The sequence below is a fragment of the Phyllostomus hastatus genome, unplaced genomic scaffold, assembly GCF_019186645.2.
Source record: "Phyllostomus hastatus isolate PE091 unplaced genomic scaffold, TTU_PhHast_1.1 phas_contig_17, whole genome shotgun sequence".
Taxonomy (NCBI): domain Eukaryota; kingdom Metazoa; phylum Chordata; class Mammalia; order Chiroptera; family Phyllostomidae; genus Phyllostomus; species Phyllostomus hastatus.
In genome coordinates, this window is record NW_025333664.1 from 40,284,685 (window position 1) to 40,309,829 (window position 25,145).

Below are 25,145 nucleotides of genomic sequence, written 5' to 3' on the forward strand. Positions count from 1 at the left end.
ATTGACAAAAGGCCAGTGGGCCATGATAGAGGTCCCACAAGCAGACCAACACATATCTGAAAATGTGATGATGACAAAGCCAGCAAGGTGACAAAGCCAGTGGGGAAAGGATGTACCATTCAAAATGGTGCTTCTACAATATGTTATCCATACTGAAAAGAGAATAAATGTAAATACCAAATTCATGTCATACAAAAAAATTAATTCTGGGTTAATTTAAGACTTAAATGTGAAATAATATCTAACATTTATGACAGAATCTCCTAGATTCCAAATTTATTTTTCCAGTTTCCTGGTGGATGTCACCCTTGGATCCCTATTAGCACTTCATACCTAGCATGATCATCACTTGCCTCCAAACTACTCTGCTGACACTTTATCTCAGTAACTACAACAGCTTCCTCCTTCCTCTTACTTGGACCAAAACCTTGGTGTCATTTCTGCTCTTTTTTTCATATCCCATAGTAGCAAAGGCTGTCAGCTTTGCCTTCAGAACACATCCAAAACCTCACATCTTCTCTCCAGCTCACTTCTACCCACCAAGTCCAAGGCACCAGTATTTTTTCTTGAGTATTACAGCAGTTCCCTAACTGATCTCTCTGGTTTTGCCTTGATGTCAGCCTTTGACCATACCTTCTCCCACAATAGCCAGAGTGTCATGATTCAGACATTTTGGATCCTATCGTGCTTCTGCTCAAAACCCTGCACTGGTGTGCCATCTCCCTGCCATGATCTGGTACAGAGCCCATCCCTTTTTATTTCTGTGACCTCATCTTCCTCAATCTATACTGACTTCCTTTATTTTTTTTCTACAACACCCCATGCACATCTGTGCTTCTCCATTGCAACTCAAATGCTACCTTCTCCTGGAAGTGCACTGTGCACACACATCCTCTCTCCTTTATTTTTTCTCCAAAGCACTTGCCACCACCTGATGTTCTATATATTTTCAGTAAAAAAAAAAAAAATTTCCGTCCTCTACTTCCCGCCAAGATGGAGGCATAGGTGAACACACTGTTCCTCCTCACACAAGCAAAACTAAGGACAGCAAAAATTTAGAAACAAAAAAACAACCAGAACAGAGAATTGAACTGTATGGAAGTTGCACAACCATTCATCCGGACCAATAAGAGGGGCGGAGTCGGAAGCTGATGGAGAGAGGTCGAAGGGTCTCGGCAGGAAAAAGCGGTGGCTGGCAGAAACGGGCGTGCAGGACGCAGGCGGCAGTTGGCGGATTCCAGGTGTGCAAGGGTGGCTGGCGGACACTGGCAGACCCTGAGCGTGGGAGGCAACAAGCAGACCCAATGAGGCGCACAAGGCAGCTGGCTGTCCCCAGTCATACGTTTGCGTGCAGATAAACCAGGAGAAAATGGTCAGCGACACAGACTGCACAACCCAGGGACCCAGCGCCTAGAAATAAAGCCTAAAAGCACCGATTGGAAACACCTGTGGGGGTTGAGGTGCCAGGAGAATCTCCCAGCCTCACAGGAGAGTTCGTTGGGGAGACCCACAGGGTCCTAGAATGTACACAAGCCCACCTGCCTGGGAGCCAGCACCAGAAGGGCCCAATCTGCTTGTGGGAAGTGGCAGAGGGGACTGAAGTCCCAGAGAGTGTGGAGCAAGCGCCATTGTTTCCTCTTTGACCTCGCCCCCACATACAACTTCACAACCCAGCAACTGGGTTGCCCCACCCTGGTGAACACCTAAGACTCCACCCCTCACTATATAACAGGTGTGACCAGAACAAAAAAAAAAAATGGCTCAAACAGAACAAATCAAAGTCTCAGAGCCAATACTTTTAAGCGACTAAGAGATAGCCAACCTATCAAATGCACAGTTTAAAGCACTGGTGATCAGGATGCTCACAGAATTGGTTGAATAAGGTCGAAAATTACATGAAAAAATGAAAGCTACACTAAGTGAAATGAAGAAAAATGCACAGGGAACCAATAGTGATGGAAAGAAAACTGGGTTTCAAATCAATGGAGTGGACCAGAAGAAAGAAAAAAACATCCAATCAGAAAAGAATGAAGAAATAAGAATTCAAAAAAGTGAGAGGCTTAGGAACCTCCAGGACATCTTGAAACATTCCAACATCCAAGTTATAGGGATACCAGAAGGAGGAGAGGAAGAGCAACAAATGGAAAAGTTATTTGAACAAATAATAAAGGAGAACTTCCCCAATCTGGCAAAGGAAATGGACTTCCAGGAAGTCCAGGAAGCTCAGAGAGTCCCAAAGAAGTTGGACCCAAGGAGGAACATATGAAGGCACATCGTAATTCCATTAGCCAAGATTAAAATGAAGGAGAGAATTCTAGAAGCAGCAAGAGAAAAGGGGACAGTCACCTACAAAGGAGTGCCTATAAGACTCAGCTGATTTCTCAAGAGACCTTGTAGGCAAGAAGGGGCTGGAGAGAAGTATTCCAAGTCATGAAAGGCAAGGACCTACATCCAAGATTGCTCTATCCAGCAAAGCTTTCATATAGAATGGAAGGGCAGATAAAGCACTTGTCAGATAAGGTGAAGTTAAAGGAGTTCATCATCACCAAGCCCTTATAATATGAAATATTAAAGAGACTTATCTAAGAAAAAGATTAAAAATGTACAGTAAAAAGACAGCAAACTCACAGTTATTAACCACTACACCTAAAATAAAAGCAAACTAAGCAAACAAATAGAACAGGAATAGAACCACAGAAATGGAGATCACATGGAGGGTTAGCAACAAGGGAGTGGGAGGGGGAGAGAGGAGGAAAAGGTACAGAGAATAAGTAGCATAGACGGTAGGTAGAAAATAGGGGGAGGCCAAGAAGAGTATGGGAAATGTAGAAGCTGAAGAACTTATGACACATGGACATGAACTAAAGGGGAGAAATGTGGGTGGGAGGGGGTGGGCACAGTGGAGGGGAGTGAAGGGGGAAAATGGGACAACTGTAATAGCATACTCAATAAAATATATTTTTAAAAAATTTCGAGAGGAGGAAGATGGCAGCTTTACTCTAGGCAGCATTTTTCTGGGCTTCTGTGAAGAGGGGGGAAACTGGCGGATCGGTGGAGAGGCAGAGCAAGTGGGCTGGGTTGCCGAATCACTTTTGAAAGCAAGACATCATAAATTATTGCACTCACTGGAAATCCAGACGGTAAGGAGACGGCTACAGGACAAAAGGGGCCCAGGGATCAGCGCGGGGTCTGGGGGTGCGCAGACCCCAGGCCCGCCCGGTGCTCCAGGCTCTGCCCCAGGGCTCCCGGGAGAGGGAAGTCGCTGCTCCCTCCCTCCCCCGAATACGGGGGTGAGCCTCTCCAGGGGAGAAGGGGTTGCTGGAAGGAACAGATTGGCCAGTTGGACTGAGAAAAAATCACCCAGGGAATATGAAAACCCGCCCAGAGACCGAGAAGTGAGAGCCCCTAGCCGACAGGACCAGGGGCATCTCTAGCCCGGTGGAAGTGCAGATCGGTAGAGAGCACAAGTCGGCCGTGCTGGGCTCGCGCCCCATAGGGAGGCCGGAATCCCGCGCTGCGATCCGGGAATCTCGCACTGCGATCCCAGGAGGGACGAGGGGCTGGGTGCATTCCTTCAGTGTTGGCTCAGAGATTTTCAGCCAGCCCGACTGGGAGAGCCGGGAAAGACGCCAACATTCCGTCGGAGAGCCGTTCGGCGGGGAACACGGAGCTGGAAACGGCTGGGCTCCCGCACCTTCCTCGGGAAGACTGACTCTCGCGCACCAGTGTTTTCGGGAGTGCCCCGGGTACCTGACAGACTTGCTGAGTTCTGGTTGTGAGAGAGAGAAGCATTTCAAAGGCCCCTCAGCCAGCTGAAGCTAGCAAGATCAGAAAAACTGGTCTGGCCAGTTAGAAACCAACAAGAGGTTTTTTGTTTGTTTGTTTGTTTTTTGGTTTTGTTTGGTTTTGATTGGTTTCTCTGGCTGTTGTTCGTTGACTGGTTTTATCTTGTGTTTTATGTGACTTTTTTTTCAAATCTCATTATTTTTATCTCACAATCCCTTATGTTTCTCTTCCATTCAACCTAATATTCTTTCCACTCCAAATTTATCTCTCCTGCACCACATCTTCTGCTTTTCTTTCCTTTCGTTTTAATCTTGCAAGTTATTGTAAATTTGTATTATCTTTTTCTCACTTTTCCGACATTTTTTATTTTAATAATATTTTGGTATTCTTTTTCTTTCTGTATAATCTTCTTTGCTTGGCTGGTTATACTGTCATTTGATAGGTTTCCCCTGGTATCTCAGTCACAAGGTGTTGATAAGTTACTATCCTTCATCTGCATTCCATTAATACACTTCTCAAGGTTCTATACTCTTTATTCTTGGTTATCTAGACCTCATCGATTCTGCCACAAGACTGCCACTTTACTATTACTGCTAGTAAGACCTAGTCTATACAATTTTAAATGCTTCTCAATACCCCTACCTGATCTTAGCCCACTTTGCAATTTTCTGAACTATACTATTGTGGGGGTTGTCTCTATTCTTTTACTCACTACTCCTATATACTAATCTTTAGTCCAACCCTACCTTAGAAGCTGACCTCCCACAGCTTCACAGCTTTCTAGATCCAACTAACAATCCTCTCGTCCCCCATAAGAGTCTTACCTTCTTTCCATCCTTTCTAAAATGTGGATAGTGGGGTGGAGGATCACGGCTACACTATAAGGAGCCAAAGGATAACCCATCTCTTCTCTACTGGCAGCTAAAGTAAATATCACAGTATACTATCTTGCTGTTTTAAACCATTTTGCCTTACTCCTCCAACTGATCCGAAAAAAGAGTAGGGGGAAGCTGTGAACACCAGGATACACGAAGGAGATTGCACCACTGAAACACACAAAAATTCTACCACAGAAGTTCACACCATAATTACAGGGAATCAGAACAGTTCAAATTAACAAACAAGAAGAACAAAGAAGAAACCCACGAACAATGAGAAAACAAAGAAACAACCCCCCAACTGAAGGGAAACGAGGAAGCCTCAGGAAAAATGCTAAATGAAATAGAGGCAACTCAACTATCAGATAGTGAGTTCAAAACAATGATTACCAGGAAGTTCAATGAACTCACAAGGAGCTTTCAGAAATTAGAGGGAAACTACATCAGTCTCACTGCAAATTATATAAACATGAAAAAGGAAATAGAAACACTCAACAAAGGTCAAGAGGAAATGAAGAATACAATTTCTGAACTGAAGAACACAGTAGAAGGAATGAAAAGCAGGATTGATGAAGCAGAAGATCGGATTAGCGAGCTGGAGGACAAGGTAGAAAACAGCACCCAGAAAGAGCAAGAAAAGGAAAAGAGGCTCAGAAAGAATGAGGAGGGATTAAGAGAAATGCAAGACAATATGAAACGTAATAATATCCAGTATAATAGGGATACCAGAAGGTGAAGAAGAAGAGCAAGGGATCGAAAACCTGGTTGAACAAGTAATGAAGGAGAACTTCCCTAATTTGACGAGAGAAAAAGTCACACAAATCCAGGAAACACAGAGAGTCCCAATCAAGAGGAACCCAAAGAGACTCACCCCAAGGCACATCATAATTAAAATGACAAAATTTCAAGACAAAGAGAGAATCTTAAAGGCAGCAAGGGAGAAGAAGGAAGTAACATACAAGGGAGCCCCAATAAGGCTAACAGCTGACTTCTCAATGGAAACACTTCAAGCCAGAAGAGAATGGCAAGAAATACTCCAGGTAATGAGAACCAGAGGTCTGCAACCAAGGCTACTATATCCAGCAAGGCTCTTGATCAAGATAGAAGGCCAAATAAGAAGCTTCCCAGACAAAAGAAGTCTAAAAGAATACACCTCGACCAAACCAGCTCTGCAAGAGATTCTAAAAGTACTGCTTTAAGGAGGAGAGGATAGAGAGAGAGAGAGAGAGAGAGACAGAGAGAGAGAGAGAGAGAGAGAGAAACACACATACATAAAAGACAATGAATAAGTACCTATCAATAATAACCTTACACGTAAATGGATTAAATGCTCCAATCAAAAGACATAGAATAGCTGATTGGATAAGAAAAAGTGACCCACATATCTGCTGTCTACAAGAGACCCACCTCAGGATAAAAAGACCTACACAGGCTGAAAGTGAAGGGCTGGAAACAAATCTTCCAAGCAAATGGACAGGGAAAAAAAAAGCTGGGGGTAGCAATACTCATATCAGACAAAATAGACTTCCAAAAAAGGTCCATAAAGAGAGACCCAGAAGGTCACTTCATAATACTCAAGGGAAGAATCCATCAAGAAGACATAAATATTGTAAATATATATGCACCCAACATAGGAGCACCCAAATACATAAAGAAAATCTTAGAGGACTTCAAGAAAGATATGGACAGCAACACAATTATAGTGGGAGATTTTAACACCCCACTATCAAAAATGGACAGATCTTCTAAACAAAAATATCAACAAAGATATTGTGGCATTGAACAATACCCTTGATGAAATGGACTTTACTGGTATATACCGAGCCCTCCATCCAAAAGAAGCTAAATATACATTCTTTTCAAATGCACATGGAACATTCTCAAAGATAGACCACATGATAGGACACAAAACAAGCCTCAAGAATTTCAAGAAAATTGAAATCATACCAAGCATTTTCTCACACCACAAGGGACTGAAGCTAGAAACCAACCCCAAGGAAAAAAACCAAAAACACTCAAAATCATGGAGATTAAATAGCATGCTATTAAACAATGAATGGGTCAAGAATGATATTAGGGAAGAAATCAAAAGGTTTCTGGAAACAAATGAAAATGAACTCACAACAACCCAAAACTTATGGGACACAGCCAAGGCAGACCTGAGAAGGAAGTTCATAGCGATACAGGCCCACCTAAAAAGGTTAGAAACATTCCAAACAAACAACCTAACCCTACGTCTACAAGAACTCGAGGAACAACAACAAAGGCAGCCCAGAGCAAGCAGAAGGAAGGAAATAACCATGATCAGAGCAGAATTAAATGACATAGAGACTAAAAGCACAATTCTAAGGATCAATGAATCCAAGAGCTGGTTCTTTGAAAAGATAAACAAAATAGACAAGCCTTTAAGCAGATTCATCAAGAAAAAAAGAGAGAAGACCCAAATAAACACAATCAGAAATGAAAGAGGAGAGATTACAACAGATACCACAGAAATACAAAGGATTGTAAGAAATTACTCTGAAGAACTGTATGCCAAAAAATTTGAAAACCTAGATGAAATGGACAACTTTCTAGAAAAATATAATCTTCCAAAACTCAATGAAAAAGATGCAGAAAGTCTGAACAGTCCAATAACAACAAAGGAAATTGAAGCAGTAATCAAAAAACTCCCAACACACAAAAGCCCTGGACCAGATGGTTTCACAGGAGAATTCTACAAAGCATTTAAGGAAGAGCTAACCCTTATCCTTCACAGACTATTCCAAAATATCCAAAAAGATGGGAATCTCCCAAACTCTTTTTATTAGGCCAACATCATCCTAATTCCAAAACCAAATAAAGACACAACAAAGAAAGAAAACTTCAGGCCAATATCACTGGTGAACATTGACGCTAAAATCCTCAACAAAATACTGGCAATCCGCATCCAACAATACATTAAAAAGATTATACACCATGACCAAATGGGATTCATTCCAGGGATGCAAGGATGGTTCAATATTCGCAAGTCAGTAAATGTAATATATCACATAAACAAAAGCAAAGACAAAAACCACATGATCACATCAATAGATGCAGAAAAAGCATTTGATAAGGTACAGCACCCATTCATGATAAAAACACTCTGCAAAGTGGGAATAGAGGGAGCATTCCTCAACATATTAAAGGCCATATATGAGAGACCTTCAGCCAACATCATTCTCAATGGGCAAAAATTAAAACCTTTTCCATTAAGTTCAGGAACAAGACAAGGCTGTCCACTTTCACCACTTCTATTCAATATAGTACTGGAAGTTTTAGCCACAGCAATCAGACAAGAAAAAAGAAATAAAAAGGCATCCAAATCGGAAAGGAGGAAACAAAACTATCACTGTTTGCAGATGACATGATAGTATACATAGAAAATCCTATTGACTCTACCAAAAAACTGCTTGACCTAATAAATGAATTTGGCAAAACAGCGGGATACAAAGTCAATATCCAAAAATCAAAGGCATTTCTGTACACCAACAATGAAACAGCAGAAGCAGAGATCAAGGAAAAAAATCCCATTTGAAATAGCAAAAAAAAAAAAAAATATCTAGGAATAAACCTAGCCAAGGAGGTGAAAGACCTGTATTCAGAAAACTACACAACACTGAAGAAAGAAATCAAGGAAGACACAAACAAATGGAAACATATACCGTGTTCATGGATTGGAAGAATTAATATCATCAAACTGTCCATACTACCCAAAGCAATTTACACATTCAATGCAATTCCTATTAAAGTACCAATGGCATATTTCACAGACATAGAAGAAACACTTCAAAAATTTATATGGAATTATAAACGACCCTGAATAGCTGCTGCAATATTGAGAAATAAGAGTAAAGTAGGAGGGATCACAATACCCGACACTAAACTATATTACAAGGCTACTGTAATCAAAACAGCCTGGTACTGGCATAAAAACAGGCACATAGACCAATGGAACAGAACAGAGAGCCCAGAAATAAGCACAAGTCTCTATGGTCAATTAATATTTGACAAAGGAGGCAGCAAGATAAAATGGAATAAAAATAGCCTCTTCAACAAATGGTGTTGGGAGAACTGGACAGCCACGTGCAAAAAAATGAAACTTGAGCACCAACTTACACCATATACAAAAATAAATTCAAGGTGGATAAAAGACTTAAATATAAAACATGACACCATTAAAGTCCTAGAGGAGAACGTAGGTAGGAATATCTCAGATATTTCATGAAGAGACTTTTTTACTGACATGTCCCCTAGAGCAAGGGACATAAAGGAAAGAATAAACAAATGGGACCTCATCAAAATTAAAAGCTTCTGCACAGCTAAAGAAAACAGTATGAAAATTAAAAGAGAACCAACTGTATGGGAAAACATATTTGCCAATGACACCTCAGACAAGGGTCTAATCTCCAAAATACATAGAGAACTTACACGGCTGCACTCTAATAAGACAAGGAATCCAATTAAAAAGTGGGCAAAGGACTTGAACAGACACTTCTCCAAGGAGGACATACAGAAAATCCAAAGACACATGAAACGATGTTCAATATCGCTAGCTATCAGAGAGATGCAAATTAAAACCACAATGAGATACCACTTCACACCAGACAGAATGGCCATCATAAACAAAGCAACAAACAACAAGTGTTGGGGAGGTTGTGGAGAAAAGGGGACCCTAGTGCACTGTTGGTGGGACTGCAGACTGGTACAACCACTATGGAAAGCAGTATAGAACTTCCTCAGAAAACTAAAAATGGATCTGCCTTTTGACCCTGCAATTCCACTGCTGGGACTCCTTCCTAAGAATACTAAAACACCAATTCAAAAGAACCTATGCATCCCAATGTTCATAGCAGCACAATTTACAATAGCTAGATGCTGGAAGCAACCAAGATGCCCATCAGTAAATGAATGGATCAAAAAACTATGGTACATTTACACAATGGAATTCCATGCATCAGAAAGAAAGAAGGAGCTCCTACCCTTTGCAACAGCGTGGATGGAGCTGGAAAATATTATGCTAAGCGAAACAAGCCAGGCAGTGAAAGACAAATACCATATGATCTCACCTTTATCAGGAACCTAAATAACAAAACAAAGAAACAAGCAAATTGTAACCAAAGACACTGAAATAGAGGACAGGCTGATGGTGACCGGAGGGGAGAGAAGAGGGAGTTTAAGGAGACAGTGGGAAGGGTTCACAGGAAGAAACTTAAAGGACACAAGGTCATAGACTAAGGGGAGGGTGGTAATGGGAGGGAAGTGGGGAGGGTGGGAGGGTGGACTGGATTGGGAGTAAAAAGGAGAAAACTGTATATGAACAATGATTAAAAAAATAATAATAAAAAAATTAAAAAATTAAAAAAAAATTTCCCTCCTCTAGAATGTCAACAGTATGAGTTCAGGGTTTTCTGCCTGTTTCCTGCTGTGTCTCCAGAGTCTAGAGCAACACTTAGTGCTTGGTAGCTGTTCGATAAATGTTTGTTGCATTAATGAATGAATCCACTACTATCATGTGACTGTGTATGGGTCACCCAGTCTCCGTAAGCCTTAGCTTCCTCATCTGTGCAGTGAACAGTTGTACCTAATTTACAAGATGATTGGGACAGTGAAAATAACTTATTTACAGTGCAGTACTCATTTCCTAGGAAGTACTTGTAGTTTTCCCTCCCTCTGGTTCTGCTGGAAGAGAGCAGGGACTAAGCTTGGACAGAGGTAAGCTTTTCTATTATTCTCCTTCCCTTCCCTTCTCATCAACTTGGGAGCCATAGAATGGGATGAGGCACTACTACATGAGTGCAGTGGAATTCTCTTCCATATACAACATTGAAAGTAACCAACAAGTTTCAGCACATCATGCAGAAGCGAGGTGTGATCACCTCTGAGATGGGGGAAGTGAGTGGCACGGGTTCAAAAGTGCCGGTGGGGGTGGGGAACTTTTACTGTATACCATTAGGAGTCTTCTGAATCTTTACCACATGAATGAAATTTCCTTATGTGAATAAATTATAAGCCTTGTTAGCAAATGTGCAGTTCTGACTTGTCCCTGGAGGGGTGAAGTGTGTCACAGCCTGATCAGGAGGACAGATGATTGGGCTTTCCTTGTGATCACAAGTTCTTCTTCAGCCTCCACTGGTAATGAGAGCACAGAATGCAGGGTCGAGGATGGGACCGCAACTGGGGCCTTTCTATAGGTTTTTTTTCCCCCCAAAAAACTTCCACAAATGTCTTTTCTCAAATTCTCTGCATGATCACATAGTAAATAGCAGAAAATTATTGATAGCCAGTTGTTTCTGAAGGTAAGCTTCATACCCCTGCTAGGCCTTGGAGTAGCCATAAGGGTATCTTGAATAGATGTATTTAATGTATTGGTGTTTTCTGAATTAGCAGATATGAAAAATGTAACTTATGTGGGAGGGGAGTAGTGAGAGCTTTTTTTAAATACTAAAATGGGATCCTTATAACAAAACATTGTGAACCATCTTAGAAATCAGCATATTTTAAGAAGTAAAAATAAGTTCACATTGTTATTAATGTCCGAGAACTCCCCCGTTACTACCTAGCTCATGGAATCTTTCATTTTTTATTTTAGGTAACTCCCTGTCTTCATGCAGAGTCAGTCTCGAGGTTTACAAACATGTTTTGCAGGCATTTCTAAAACTTCCAGTTTCTTTTCTAGTTTATTCAGTTTCATTTTATTGACTGCTGGCTAAAATTTACCTTACCTAAAAACCTTGCTAAATTTTAGGGGAGAAATTGAGCAGATTTGGCATAGCAGATGAATGAGGAAAGGGCCAAAAGAATTAGCCATGTCAAGTGCAGATGTCCCAGTACAGTGGGGAAGATGGGAACCATGAATGCTCCAGTTCAGTGTGCACTGGACAGCAGGAGGATACTGAGTTCTGTGTCATTTGTGCTGCTTCACAACACAGAAAATGGGATACTTTCACCAAGATTTCCATCAAGTATTGTTAAATAAAATGAGTTTTGGCTGGATTTGGAAAATTCCCTAAACCAACTGAATAGGTGAGACATCGCTGTATGAAAACAACTCTGATTTCTATTGGTGGGTAATATCTTTGAACTTGAACATACTTAGTGTGAAATATATACCTGTGTGTGTGTTTATTTTAAGAGGGCTCCTTTACTCCTTTGGTTACTATTTGGCTTCTTATAAAGAATAATTTTAAACCAGCTTTAAAAACATACTTTCTCCTTCTACCTTTTTCCTCCTCTTCCTTCTTTGATCTCACAATGGTTTTTATCTGCCTTATACAGCAGGAGTCCCAACCACCAGGCTGCAGGTTCAGGAGGAACCACCAGGCATGAGTTTGCTCACCTGAGTTCTGCCTTGTCCCACCCCCAATCTTCCCCTGGTGACAAAAAGGTTGGGGACCACTGCTGTATAGGACCTAATGGCTAGGAGGGTTATAAGAAGTGGACATGATACATGCAAAAAGATAATGCTGCCAAAGTTACTTTTTGCAGTCAGCCATTTGGAAATTGCAGTGTATTTTCTCATTGAAACAAAGTTACTCATGGCTGGCTTCCCAGGCCAACCCACAAAACCCTACTTAATCTGTAATGTCTGTGTGGTATAATAGTATGTTAATTGTACTATAGAATCCAGCCACCATCCTAGGTTCTCATGGATAAATGCATTTTAAGTTCAAATTGGGATTCCAGGAACACATTTCCCTGCTTCCCTGAGGGAATGGCAATTGCCCTGTCCCAGCACTTGCCCACTTCCTCCTCCACACCACCACTGTCATCACTGACATGAGGGGTCCTGTGCCCTGTGCATTTTCTCATCAGAAGTACAGTGAGGACTCTCAATAGGAAGCTGTAGGTCATGGCTCTGGGAGTCTGGGGCAGGAGAGCCCAGAGGACCAGAAGCTGGAGGGAGCCACTGCAGGGCTTCAGTGAATCAACTGGAGAGGTTGGGGGACTGTGTTTTTCTGTTAAGTCCTTTGTGTGGATACTGTATTCTTGGGACTTGAGAGTAGTCTGCTGCCTTTTTTTCCATGATAGCCAGTGCTTTGGTGGGGTTCTTGGGCTAGGTGGGCCCTTGGACTGGGTGTACTCTTGGTGAGGTCTCCTGTAGCTATGGGTTGTGCCTTCCTATGGGAGGGGATGCTGGCTGTAGGCACTGAGATCAACATCCCTAGCACACTATTTCCCAAAGATGCCCATATTTCTGGTATGTGCACAAGAAATTTTTGTTTTAAATGTTATATCTTTATTTTTATAGTTATTCTTTATTTCCAGTAAGGTATACTGGTTTTCCATTTATAATGATGTAAATTTCCTATTAAAATATACTTATTTAAGCTAAAGTGATCTGGTTTAAAGAGAAAAAATTAGAACAAGAAGTACATGTATATGAGAGGCTGCTCTTTGGTGAACAGCTCTAGGAAAATAGTATGTCATCAAGTGGGGGAACAAAGGAGACTACCAATAATATAGGTTGTGTGATTTCATTTTAAAAAACACACGAAGTACCTTTCAGTGCATAGCTGCTCTCCAAACAAGGCAAATATGGAGAGGGAGACACTAAAATGTTGACAGAGGTTGGTTATCTGTGGGAGGTGGTATTAAGGGTGATTTTTCAAATTATTTTTTCTCTTCTTGCTTGTGAGTACGTACTTTCTAATTTTTGACTGCGGTGACAATACAATACTTTGGCAATAAAAATTTAACTGGAAATTATATGTAACTTCCTTTTTCTCCATTGTCTCTTCTCCTTCAGTTATATGCTGTCTTCTCATCTAGTCCCCTTAATAAAGAATGGATAACGTCTGCTTTCTTTGTTTTTGAAAGGAACATTAAAAATTTTTTTCTCCAACTTAAGATACCAGTATATTTCACTCAGCTGAGAATGTGAAAATTGTGTTTCAATTTATATACAAATTGTTCTCCATGTAGTAAAATGTATGCTGTCTTTATGTCATAGCTCTTGCTGTCATGACAGGCCACATGAGAGGGTAGTTGTTGGAAGGGACTATCAAGACATCCCTCTGGGACAGCCACTAGAAAAATTGGAAGACCTGCTTTTCCTCCCTTGTCTTTGTTAATTTGCATGTTTCCCTTAGCTTAAGCAAGACCCCTTCAAGACTTCCATTTCTGAAGCTAGATCAGGTGATATTGCTAGTGCTCAGATTCCATAAGAATCAATTAGTGCAGGATTTGGAGAAATTGTTAAGAATGCTGACAGAGGTGAAGCTAAACTCTCAGGTTTTCTCCTGTACATAGGTGACCAACTCATCTGAGGATTTTCCTGGTTTTAGCACTGACAGTCCCATGTCCTGGACACATCAGTCCTGGTCAGACTGGGGCATTGTCCACCCTAACTGTACATGCTTAGGCTAACACAGTGGTATTGGCAACATGGAAAGGAGAGGGAAAACATTACAGTCAAAACAATTTCCTCAGCCCAATCTCCAAGCATATGGATAATTCATGTAATAAGTAGAATGCCTTTCTAATGAAAAATCATTTTCAGTAAAAATTTAGTTGATATACCAGATGCCCTGAAAGATCTATTCCCAAAGTTGGCTGTTCACATTGCTTCTACCTCTTTCAATGGTTATCATACCTTATGTAGTAGTTACTGACCTCCAGTAGCCAGACAGGGAGAAAATGACATCCTTATCTCACTTTCAGTAATCTTATTTATGTGTGCAGTTTTAATCATTTCCACAGGGAGAAGGCAAACCTTGCCATTACTCTCTACAATGACAAGGAGGAAATCATGGCCCAGGCTACCTTCCTGGACTATCCCAACTGGAATGTGGCCAAGCAGGATGATTGGGTGTCTTTGTTCCGGGAGCTCGACAGTGACATCCCATGCACAGTAAGCAATCATGCACAATGCTTATTAGAATAGTCTTGATTTTGAAGGGAAGTCCTGTGCTTACATATATGTTTTTTCAATTTTGTACTAAGCAATTAAAAACTCCCAAAAGAAAGTATAGACATCATGACTGTTAGAAATGAAATTAGCTGGTGGGGAGGAAAAGTGGGTCAGTGGGAATAGGAAAGGGTGGATAATAGATTAGACAGCTACATGGTGCAGGTCATGCTCGGCTGATGAGGACTGGGAGTAAGGAATTAGAGCATTAGAACATCTGCTTTCTAGGTCTCCACACTGCACCAAACTTCAGTATCCCAAGTCTTCAATATGTTGGGAGGGCACCTGTCATCTATATATTTACCTCTGTGATAATGACAACAGCCTCAGATTCATGTCAAACTCTATAATTTTCAAGGTGTCTTTGTGTACTCTGGCTCATTTGATGTCTTCTAGTTGCAGGCACGTGACAACCTGTAGAGTAATAGTGGCTGGGTCAGCAGTTCCCAGGGAGTTGGGCCTTGGTAGCTGGTGCCACATCTGAACTCTTCCTGCCCTTGGCCTGCCAGAGCCAGGCCATTGTATGGCCCCAGTTTCTGTGGAAAGTCAGATGCTGTGATTGTGGGGAGCATACTTGTCTGTCGGTGGAATTCAATAGCATGTCCCCAAACCCCTGGGGAATATCAGTTGAGTGCATGAGTGAGTTCACCTCTCACATGTGTGTGTGCATGCACAGTCAGCACATTATCCAGCACTGATTCAACTAGATGGTGCCTTCTTCTTGTCCTCTATGTTCTTCTCTTCCTTACCTCCCCATATACCCAGTTACCATTGTCAGAAAAATTATCTCAAACTTGGAAATAGTCCAGAAAGATTCTTTCAATCAATGCTTTTACCTTTGACTGACATTCTGCTGATTGGTCTATTTTACAGTTCTGTAAAAACAGTGATTAACTCGTATGTGTTTATCCATTTGAGATGTAAATCCTATCTGGTGGAAGAGAGAACCTCAAAGGTTTCAGCACTGGCCCATTAGGACATTAACCATTTTATATCATACCCAGCAATATTTTCTAATATTCTCTTATTAAATTGCTTAAAGTGGCCAGCATCTCAAGTGCAATGAATCATTTTTATTATCTCATTGGTCACCTCATTATTTGCTGGATTGAATAAATCTCTGACGTGTGTTCATTTTATATTTGCATTAGGATCATTATTTTACCTTTTTGAAAATTATGAATTAATGATGTTTTTCATAAATCCTTTCCCCTTTGTTTTTTTCTTGTTCTCTTAAGATTGTTTCTTTTTAAACTACTTCCCACAATAGTATAGAGCTCAGTTGTCCAGTATAGCAGCCACCAGCTAGAATAACTATTGAGCACTTGAAGTGTGTCTAGTCTGGATTAAGATGTGCTGTAAGTACATATACATCAGATTGCAAATACTTAGTAGAAAAAAAGAATATAAAATATCTCTAACAATCTTTATTGAATATATTATGTCAGTTAAAATATGAAAAATTAATTTCACCTGTTCATGTTTAGTCTTTTTTAATGTCTACTACAAAAATTAAAATTATAATATGTGGTTTGCATTTGTGGCTCAAATTATTTTTCTATTGGAGAGTATTGGTACAGAGCCTTAAAACTTAATGTATCATTGCCTATTCCAGGGATATTTGCAATTGAAGTAATAATTTTTATCTTTTAAAGCTAAATACTAAATCTTGAATTATCATATTTTTGTTGGAAAAGAGAATTTGGGAGCTAAATCAGACAAGTAATAAACCATGTACTCCTAAGGATAGTCCTTCTTGGAATGTAAAGCAGATATTAAGTAAGGTTCTTGTGGGATTTAGATGATTTAATACATGGAAAGTACTTCTATTTGTGTCACTGTTATTGCTGTTGTTATCTGGACTTTGGGGTTTGTGGTGTTTGCCTTTTGGGAATTTTCAAGCTCATGAACCAAATGCATGATACTTTTCAAGCCAGTCTGTGCCTGATAAATGCTTCTTCTGAGTGTTCCTGAGGTATGCACCTCCCAACAGGAGGGGAGACCAAGACACAGGATGTGCAGATGGTAACCCAAGGCCATCTATAAAATTGCTCATAAAATAAGAAACACAGCACTTCTGTTGTCCTAATCCAAGTGCAAGCACTACCCCCACCAGTCAGCCACATTTCATTAATTCTGCAATTTGAAGATTTTCCATAAACACAGGGGTACTGAGTTGAGTGCACCTGATATGTGGATGTATGAGGTCTGTTTCAAAAAAGTGCAGCCATTGTTAATATAACAAGAACAGTTTGCGCAATGTAACCTGGCAGCCAAGGAGAGTAGACTGGAATGCATGTGAGTGAACCATGACAACTTCACTGTACTAGTCTGTGGGGGTGGTAGATGCCATTGAGTGAACATGTGTACTGTGCAGCTGTCACATTAAAAATGACTGAGCTAGTAGAGCAACAAATATGCATCAAATTTTGCGTTAAGCTTGAACATTCCTTTGAGGACACTATTCGGATGATTCAGAAGGCTATAGCTATGGGCAACTGTTGATTGGCAGCTTTATCACAACAACTTGTTTGCTCATGCATCACATATCATGGAGAGTTTTTGTGAAACATCAGATCACCCAGGTGGCTCAGCCCCCCAACAGCCCAGATTTGGTGCCCTGTGACTTACAGCTTTTCCCAAAATTAAAAGCACCTTTGAAAGGGAAGAGATTTCAGACCATTGATGAGATTCAGGAAAATATGACAGGGCAGCTGATGGCTATTTGAACTGTGTGAGGTCCCAAGGTGCCTGCTTTGAAGGGTACTGAGATGTCATTGTCTTATGTACAATGTTTCTCCTATCTTGTAACTTCTTTAATAAGTATCTTTATTTTTCACATGGCTGGATACCTTATGGACAGACCTTGTATATAACAACTGCTCATTATTTAGGCCATTTAAGAAGACTCCAGAAGTTACAAGACAAAGCTCTTTAAAAACTTGAAAGATTTAATGTGAAAGCAATGTTAGAATCTTGCTACTTTGGGTTTTTAGCTTCCAGGTTTTCTGGATTCCAAGAATAGTATTTATTTCTGACTCTGGGAATGTTGAACAAAACAAGCCATTGAATTCATGTGTCATCTGCCTTCCATCCTTCAAATTCATGAGACTCTACCTCACATCACTTGAATAGAGCAGCAGCTGATTACTCAACAGCCCCTGGGAGGGGGTGATTGTCTGTCACTTGGTGTAGACACCCTCAAGGTTAAGACTACTGAGTTAATTGATCTCACGCCCCTGCAGGCACTTTCCAGCCCACAGCCTATTTGTGAGGACAGGAAGAAGAGCCAGTTCCACTGGAATCATTTACAATCCCTGTTACCTTGAATAATGCTGAGCTAAGAGGACAGAAGATTGTGAACAGAGTCTGGGACAAATCTCGAACACTGCCTGGGTGTCTCATCACTATAAAGTGTCATCCACAAACACAGTGCAGATCTATGTCTGTGACTGCCCCAAACCGTCCTCTTACCTCTCACCTTCCACCCACCCTGCTCTAGCATAGCCAGAATGCTCACTCAGCCTGTAGTTATGTTCTCTTTTCTTCTGCAGCCTCTGAACACATTGTTCATGCACCTCTTTGTGGCTGTGGATGAGTATTCTGTTGGCTGCTGCAAAGAAATTATTCGGTAAGTGGCTGAACCTTGTAGACAGTGACTTGGGGGACTGGCAGCAGCACCATAGACAAGACACATTAATGCCAAAATGACATGAAAGAGACCATATGGATATAGTAATTCCTCAGTATGTAAGGGGAATTGGTTCTAGAAGCCCTGAGGATACCAAAATCTGCTGTGTCTAATGTCTAAGTCCCTTATATAAAATGGCATAGTATTTGCATATAATCTATGCACATCCTCCTGTGTACTTTAAATCATCTCTAGATTACTTATAATACCTAATACAATGGAAATGTTATGTGATGAGTTGATATACTATATCGTTTAGGGAATAATGACAAGAACAAAAGTCTGTACATATTCAGTTCAGATGTAGTCTTAGTAGGCCTAAGGACATCAGCAGGAAGTAACATTTTTTTAAAAATATTTTTGAGGCCCTGGCTGGGTAGCATAGTTAGAGTATTGTCTTGATATGCTGAGGCTGCATGTTAAATTCCCAGCCAGGGCGTATATAAGAATCAACCAATGAACACATAAATAAATGGAACAACAAAGAGATGTTTCTCCTGTCTCTCTGTCTCTCTCTCTAAAAGCAGTGAATAAAATTTTTTAAAATTTATTTTAAGAAATAAAAAGGAAAAATATTTCATTTTTTCATAAAATATTTCATTTTCATGAAATATCAAAAATATTTTTGATCTGTGGTTGATTGAATCTGTGGATGTAGAACCTGGGGATACAGAGGGCCTGCAGTTTTAAAATGTTTTTAAAGGACCTGAAATTCTTTGAGGTGTTAAATTTACTTGTAATTTATGGCTGTATTAAGAACTTATGGAATAGCAGTGATATTTCTGAAAGAAAATGATCTATTCTTTGAACTGATGCTCCCTTCAGTGTACATTTTTAACTGCTATTGTTTAAAGCAAACAGTAGTTCAGCCATTTAACAACATGGATTTGGGGGGGGGGTGGGGAAAAGTCACAAGTTTGGATGTTTTGAAAAATGGTTTGCCTTGGTCTTTATGCATGTTTATTAACATGATAGACTGCAGAAGCATCTTGAATAGTACGACACACTGAAATATGATCAACAGAACTACTGGGTGATGGTGATGCATCTCTGACAGCCTGCAAAGACATTTGGGGGTGGTGGCCTCAGCTTTCAAGTCACTCTTGAAATGTCACACCAGACTATCCAGATGCCAGGTCAAAGGTTAATATTAGCAGAAATCTGGTGTGCTGCATGAACATGGCACCCTCTATTCTTTCTACCTCTGTGGAACAGATAGGAAAAGGGCTGTTTGTAATCCAAGGAAAAGGAGAGAAGAAAAAGAAATTTCCTTGAAGATGTTCTTGTCTCGGCAGGCAGGGAGCAGGGAGGGCAAGTGGTATATGAACACCTCATTTGTCTCAATCAGGTGTCAGCTAATGGGGTTGTTTCATTGTTAACATTCATCCCGCCTTCTCTTTCCCCTGGCAGGACTGTGTTCAAGGCAGTGCCAGAACTGCACTTCATCTTTCTCATAGTGCCATCCTACATGAGCCTAGGTAAGGTCTGCTAACTGCCTCTAGTCCCTAGTTGGTAATGTAGGAAATTCATGTTCAAAATGTTGCTTTGGTGAATGGGAAATAAGAATGGTCTGCAGGTCCAAAATATATAATGTGCCTATCTGATTATAACAATAAAACACAATTTAGAGTGGAAACTACATTTTGTTCTGAAGTTCTAGAGTTATTCCTTGGTAAAATGAGGCCATATTACTTTGTCTCTGTGATTTAGGCTCAACTCTTATAACTGTGTTTGACCAAGTGGGGAACATTCCAAGTCTGACATATGATGAGGACTTTGCTGTGTATATATGTCACAGGCACAGTCATTACCCTCAACTGCACATTCGCAAAGCCAGGTAAGTTCTGAGCAGTGCCTTTTGTTACCTAAGTTTTACCCCGACAGTTACTTTATGCAGAGTTTTTAAATTGAAAACTTCACTGGAAGTGGTTATAGCTTGGATTAAATTGTTTTATAATACCCATAAGTATTACTTCATTTGAAGATACTTAAAGTTGCTCTTGATGACATAATTTATGGGACTAAATATCTAATGGAACTCATTTGGTGATATGTGGCTGGCAAAGTTGTACATTTACTACTTACGGGTTTCTTAAAACACAGTCCTTGGTCTCACACTGAGGTAAATAGCTTTTTAAGATAAAACAAGCTTAAAGATGAATCTGCCTATTTAGTTTTCCTAGTAAAGCCCACTTATTTTCTGACATTCAGGGGATGAGGGTTCTATTGACCCCAAAGAGGAGTTTTCCAAGTCAAAAGTCTTTACCATCAATGTCCCACATAACATGCCCCTAAGTTCAGCAATCTTAAGGAGATGGCTTTGCCAGAGTCTGTTTTCCAAAGATGGCTGCAACACCATCTTCCATCCTGCAAACTCTCCTACAGTGTGGCCTTACCACTCTTCTGAACAAGAGGTGGGGTCTACATCCATCTTTATCTGGCCACATTGTGACTTTTTCAACCCATATAGCATGGTGGAAGGGCTGCTCTGTAATATCTGAGGCTGGTTCTCTTGGGAGTTCTCTTGGAACTCTCGTTCTAGAGGAAATGAGGGAAAGAAGTCAGACTTTCTTGAGACTACCAGGCTGGAGAGGTCACATGTTGGTACTGGGGTCAATAGCCCCAACAGGGCTCTTAACTGACAGCATTGGCTGACAGCCATGTGAATAAGCCAGCAAAGACATCCAGCAAGGAGAGTCCCCCTCTTTCTGCAGTCCAATCAACATCTGACTGTAGTTACATGTGAGACCCCAAGCAAGAACTGTCCAGCTGAGTCCCCCCAGATTTTTGACTCACAAAATTGTGAGCAAAATAGAATGGCTGTTTTGAAATAAGAATGTGTAGGAAACCATTTCACAAGAGTAGTTTCTTGGGTTTCTTTTTTATCAGTTTTTTTATTGTTGTTCAAATATAGTTGTCTCCATTTTCCCACTGTCACTTTTCCCCACCCTATCCACCTCCCACCCTCAATCCTACTACCCTCCTTTGGCTTTGTCCATGGGTCCTTTATACATGTTCCTTGACAACCCTTTCCCTTCTTTTCCCTGTTACCTCCCTCCCCCTCTGGTTACTGTCACTGAAGAATAAATTATATCTTTTTGAGTCAATGGTTGCCACATTTGATAAGTGCTGAATTTCTTTAGATAGTATCGAATTAAAATTTTAAAAACTTGAGAGCCTACTATTTACCATGTAATATTCCAGAATAATTGTTAAGAATTTGTAATAATACCATGAGGTAGATATAGATTCTGATCTTGGTTCTGCTACTAACCCGATGGGTTCACTTAAAAAAGGAACTGGCCTCTGTAGGCCTCCATTTCCATAGTGAGTATAAGCATGTTGTCATCTGTGTGGGATTGTTGCAGTGACTGGATAAGCTGATGAAAGTCAAGTACTTAGTACACTTCTAGTCCCATGTAAATGCTTAAGAAAATTAAATATCATTATTTTTATTATAGTTATATGGGGGATAGAGAACTAGCTGGAATAAACTGTAATGCTATGTATTAACATTGCTTGGAAGAGCAATCTTATAGCTTGGAAGAGGGTAAAACAGAGATGGATGAAGACAGCTTCATACAATCCCTTCTCCCCTGCCCCCAAAACACAAAAGTCTAAATGTCCATCAACAGGTAAATGTTTACATGTATAACTTATGGCACACCATACAATAGGTATTAGTCAGCAATGAAATGGAATGAAGTACGTATTATACAATAATAGCATGGATCAGTCTCAGAAAGTTTATGCTGAATGAAAGAAGGCAAACATGGAAACAAATGCCATATACTGTTGATTCTACTTTTACGATATATAAAACAGGTAAAACTAATCTGTAGAAATAGAAATCAGATCAGTGGTTGCCTCTGGTTTGGGGGAAGAGTGAGACTGGGAGAGGCACTATGTAATTCTGGGGTGGTGGCAATGTTCTGTATACTGATTGCAGTATAAGGAGTTGTCAAAAGTCATCAAACTACATTCTTAATATCTATGCATTTTAGTATATGTTATTATACCTCAATTAAAAAATAATTTAAAAGAAAAAAAGGTACCACAGAGAAAGTAGCCTCTGAATCTGGTCAGGAAGGATAAATCAGAGTTTAGTCTGAGTGACAGAATGAGCAAAGGCATGGAGACAGGAAAGCACCTGGTCTATTACCAGGTGGTAGGTAGGCAGGTGCGGCTACTGTTCAAAGTATGAGGAGGAAGAGAAGATCCTGGATAGCAAAAGAACTGCAATGAGAAGGCTTTATCTTGGAGCCAGCAGGGAGCACTGAAGTTGAAGGGCATGATATATGCTGTATGTTAAAAGGTAACTGATTTTCATGTGGTCAGTGGCTTATAGGGTAGGAGCACAGAAGAGTCTGCCAAGAAATGGTACTGGCTGGAATTTAGGCAGTGACAAGTCAGAGAGATGCAGGTAGGGGAGTTGATCATGGAAAGTGCAGTTTAGATGGATAAGTTCAAGGATAAAAATGAGTTAATGATGACTCAGGATTTGGGGGAGCTGATGGATTCATTAGCTGAAAGTAGAAATCATAGCATTAGATGGACAGGAGAGAGTTGGAAATACAGGTGCTCTCATGAGTGAGGAGATCATAATAAAGGAGACTATCTATTTGAGGAAGAGATTTTAAAATGAAAAAGGGCAGAATATTGAAAGATGAAAATGAGCTGCTAATGATAATGAGAAAGAAAACAAGGAGAGGAGTATTGCAGAGGTCAAAGACTTAAAGTCATGAACAATGCAGTGAAATCAAATAATTTGAGTACAGAAAAGATGCTATTGAATTTGAAAATTTAAAAAGACACAGATGAGATGAATAAAATTGATGAGCTTCTAGCCATACTGACCAAAAAAAAAAAAAGAAGAAGAAGAAGAAGAAGAAGACAAATCACCAATACCAGGAATAGAAAAGGTGATATCATTACAGATTTTACAGACTTTTAAAAGGATAATGGAATACTACAACTGTATAAATTAAACTGTTCAGATAAAATGGGCAATATCCTTGAAAAACACAAACTACCAGAACTCATTTAAGATATATTAATAACTTGAATCATTCTATATCTATTAAAGAGAAGTCAGGTGAACTTTGGGCGAGAGGGAGGGTGGTTGTCTACCCTAACCCTATTCTTTCCTCCAGACTCCAGCCCCACCTAACCTTATCCTTATTTGCTTCTCCTCTTTTTTTCTTATTCTCATGGCTCTGAAGTCCGCCCCTTCCCCAAGGTCTGGACCTCAATTTTTCTTCCATACTCATCCCTTTGGCTTCCCTGTGCCAAACTTAGCCGCTCTGTCACCAGTGACCTTTTTCTGACCACTTGGTTTGGGGTCACGTATTGTCCATCCTTGAAGGGCAGAGTTGGATATTGGTAATCAAATTGCAGTGAACTGAATAAAGAGAGATAAGGAAGTTAAGACAAGGTAATATGAGAAGTTTAATGATGAAGGAAAACAAAAGGAAGGAGGCGGATTTTGAACATTATGCAAACAATGTAAAGTGATTCCATTTTTACTCTTCATGTAGAGAATTTACTTTTCATTCTGAGGTCAAGACAGCATGTACATATCTAAAAAAAGACTACCAAGGAGTAGAATAAGTTCAGATAGAAATTGTCCACTTAATTAGAACAAGAAGAAAATTCCTCATAAAAATCATTTTTCTTTACATTGTTCTTATTCATAGCTAAATACAGTGTTATTCTCCTTTTATAAACTGTTTTTTATTAGAATGCACATGTTATACAAGCCAAACACATTCTGAAGAAGAGGAGTTTTGTTAGTGAAATAACATTTTAATTGATTTGTTCACACTTTTCAAATCCTACTTCCTAATTTATGAAGTTTCTCCTGTTACTATCAGTACAGGTAAATTAGGTCCTCCTGCTGTTTGGGAAAATACAATCTTTAAAGTATTATTGTAAAATATTTGCAAGTAGGGAATTTATAAAATTATGTTATGAGACATTTCCACAAATGGATTGTTTAGGATCTTGCAAGTTCTAATAATTGTTATATCATCTTTATTTCACTTAAAAATATCTCATTTTTTTCTGTCATTTGCTGATGAATTTGAGGTATGGGTTTAGTTAATAAAATAAATTACATTTTTGATTAGAAAAAAATTTAAAGTAAAAATTATCCATGATTTCATTCTGAGTATGAAACTATACACATATGCAAATATATGTGTATCCTTTCTCTCTCTCTCTCTCTCTCTATATATATATGTATATAGTCATGATCATATGTTATTTAAATTGTATTTTTTTAGTTAATGTAGCAGCTCACAGCTCATCATCTAAAGTTTAAATTCCACTTAATTCATCTTCCAGCTTAATTCTGTTCTTTTCACTGGCTGCTTGGTATGTTATTATGTGGCTCTAATATAAAATATTTTAGTCCTGGTTGGCGTAGCTCAGTGGATTGAGTGCGGGCTGTGAACCAAATGGTCACAGGTTCAATTCCCAGTCAGGGTACATGCCTGGGTTGCAGGCCATGACCCCAGCAACCACACATTGATGTTTCTCTCTCTCTCTCTTTCTCCCTCCCTTCCCTCTCTAAAATGTAATAAGTAAAATCTTTAAAAAAATATTTTAATTGTTCCTTATCTATGGAAAGTTGTCCTCATTTTTTATTTATTGTTCAGTTATAGTTGTCCCACCTTTCTCCCCGTGACTCACCCCCAGTCCATCCTACTATCCTCAATTTTTTCATTAACAAATAATACTGGAGTAAACAGCCTTCTACATACATCTTTAAGTAGTCATGCAAATAATAATTTTCTGTAGTATAGAGACCTAAAAGTGGAATTTCTGGGTAAGACTGCATAAATAGTAAGATTTTAAA

At 39.8% G+C, this 25,145-nt stretch overlaps 1 protein-coding gene across 1 annotated transcript in view; it reads left to right on the forward strand.

Annotated features, from left to right (window-relative positions):
- Positions 1–25,145, forward strand: part of CFAP61 (cilia and flagella associated protein 61) — a 418,587-nt gene that overhangs the window by 26,138 nt on the left and 367,304 nt on the right. Inside the window, exons 3-6 of the mRNA XM_045833360.1 lie at positions 14,388–14,538; positions 18,150–18,226; positions 19,697–19,764; positions 19,997–20,123. Of these exons, the coding sequence (XP_045689316.1) occupies positions 14,388–14,538; positions 18,150–18,226; positions 19,697–19,764; positions 19,997–20,123 (423 nt within the window). The remainder of the gene's footprint in view (positions 1–14,387; positions 14,539–18,149; positions 18,227–19,696; positions 19,765–19,996; positions 20,124–25,145) is intronic.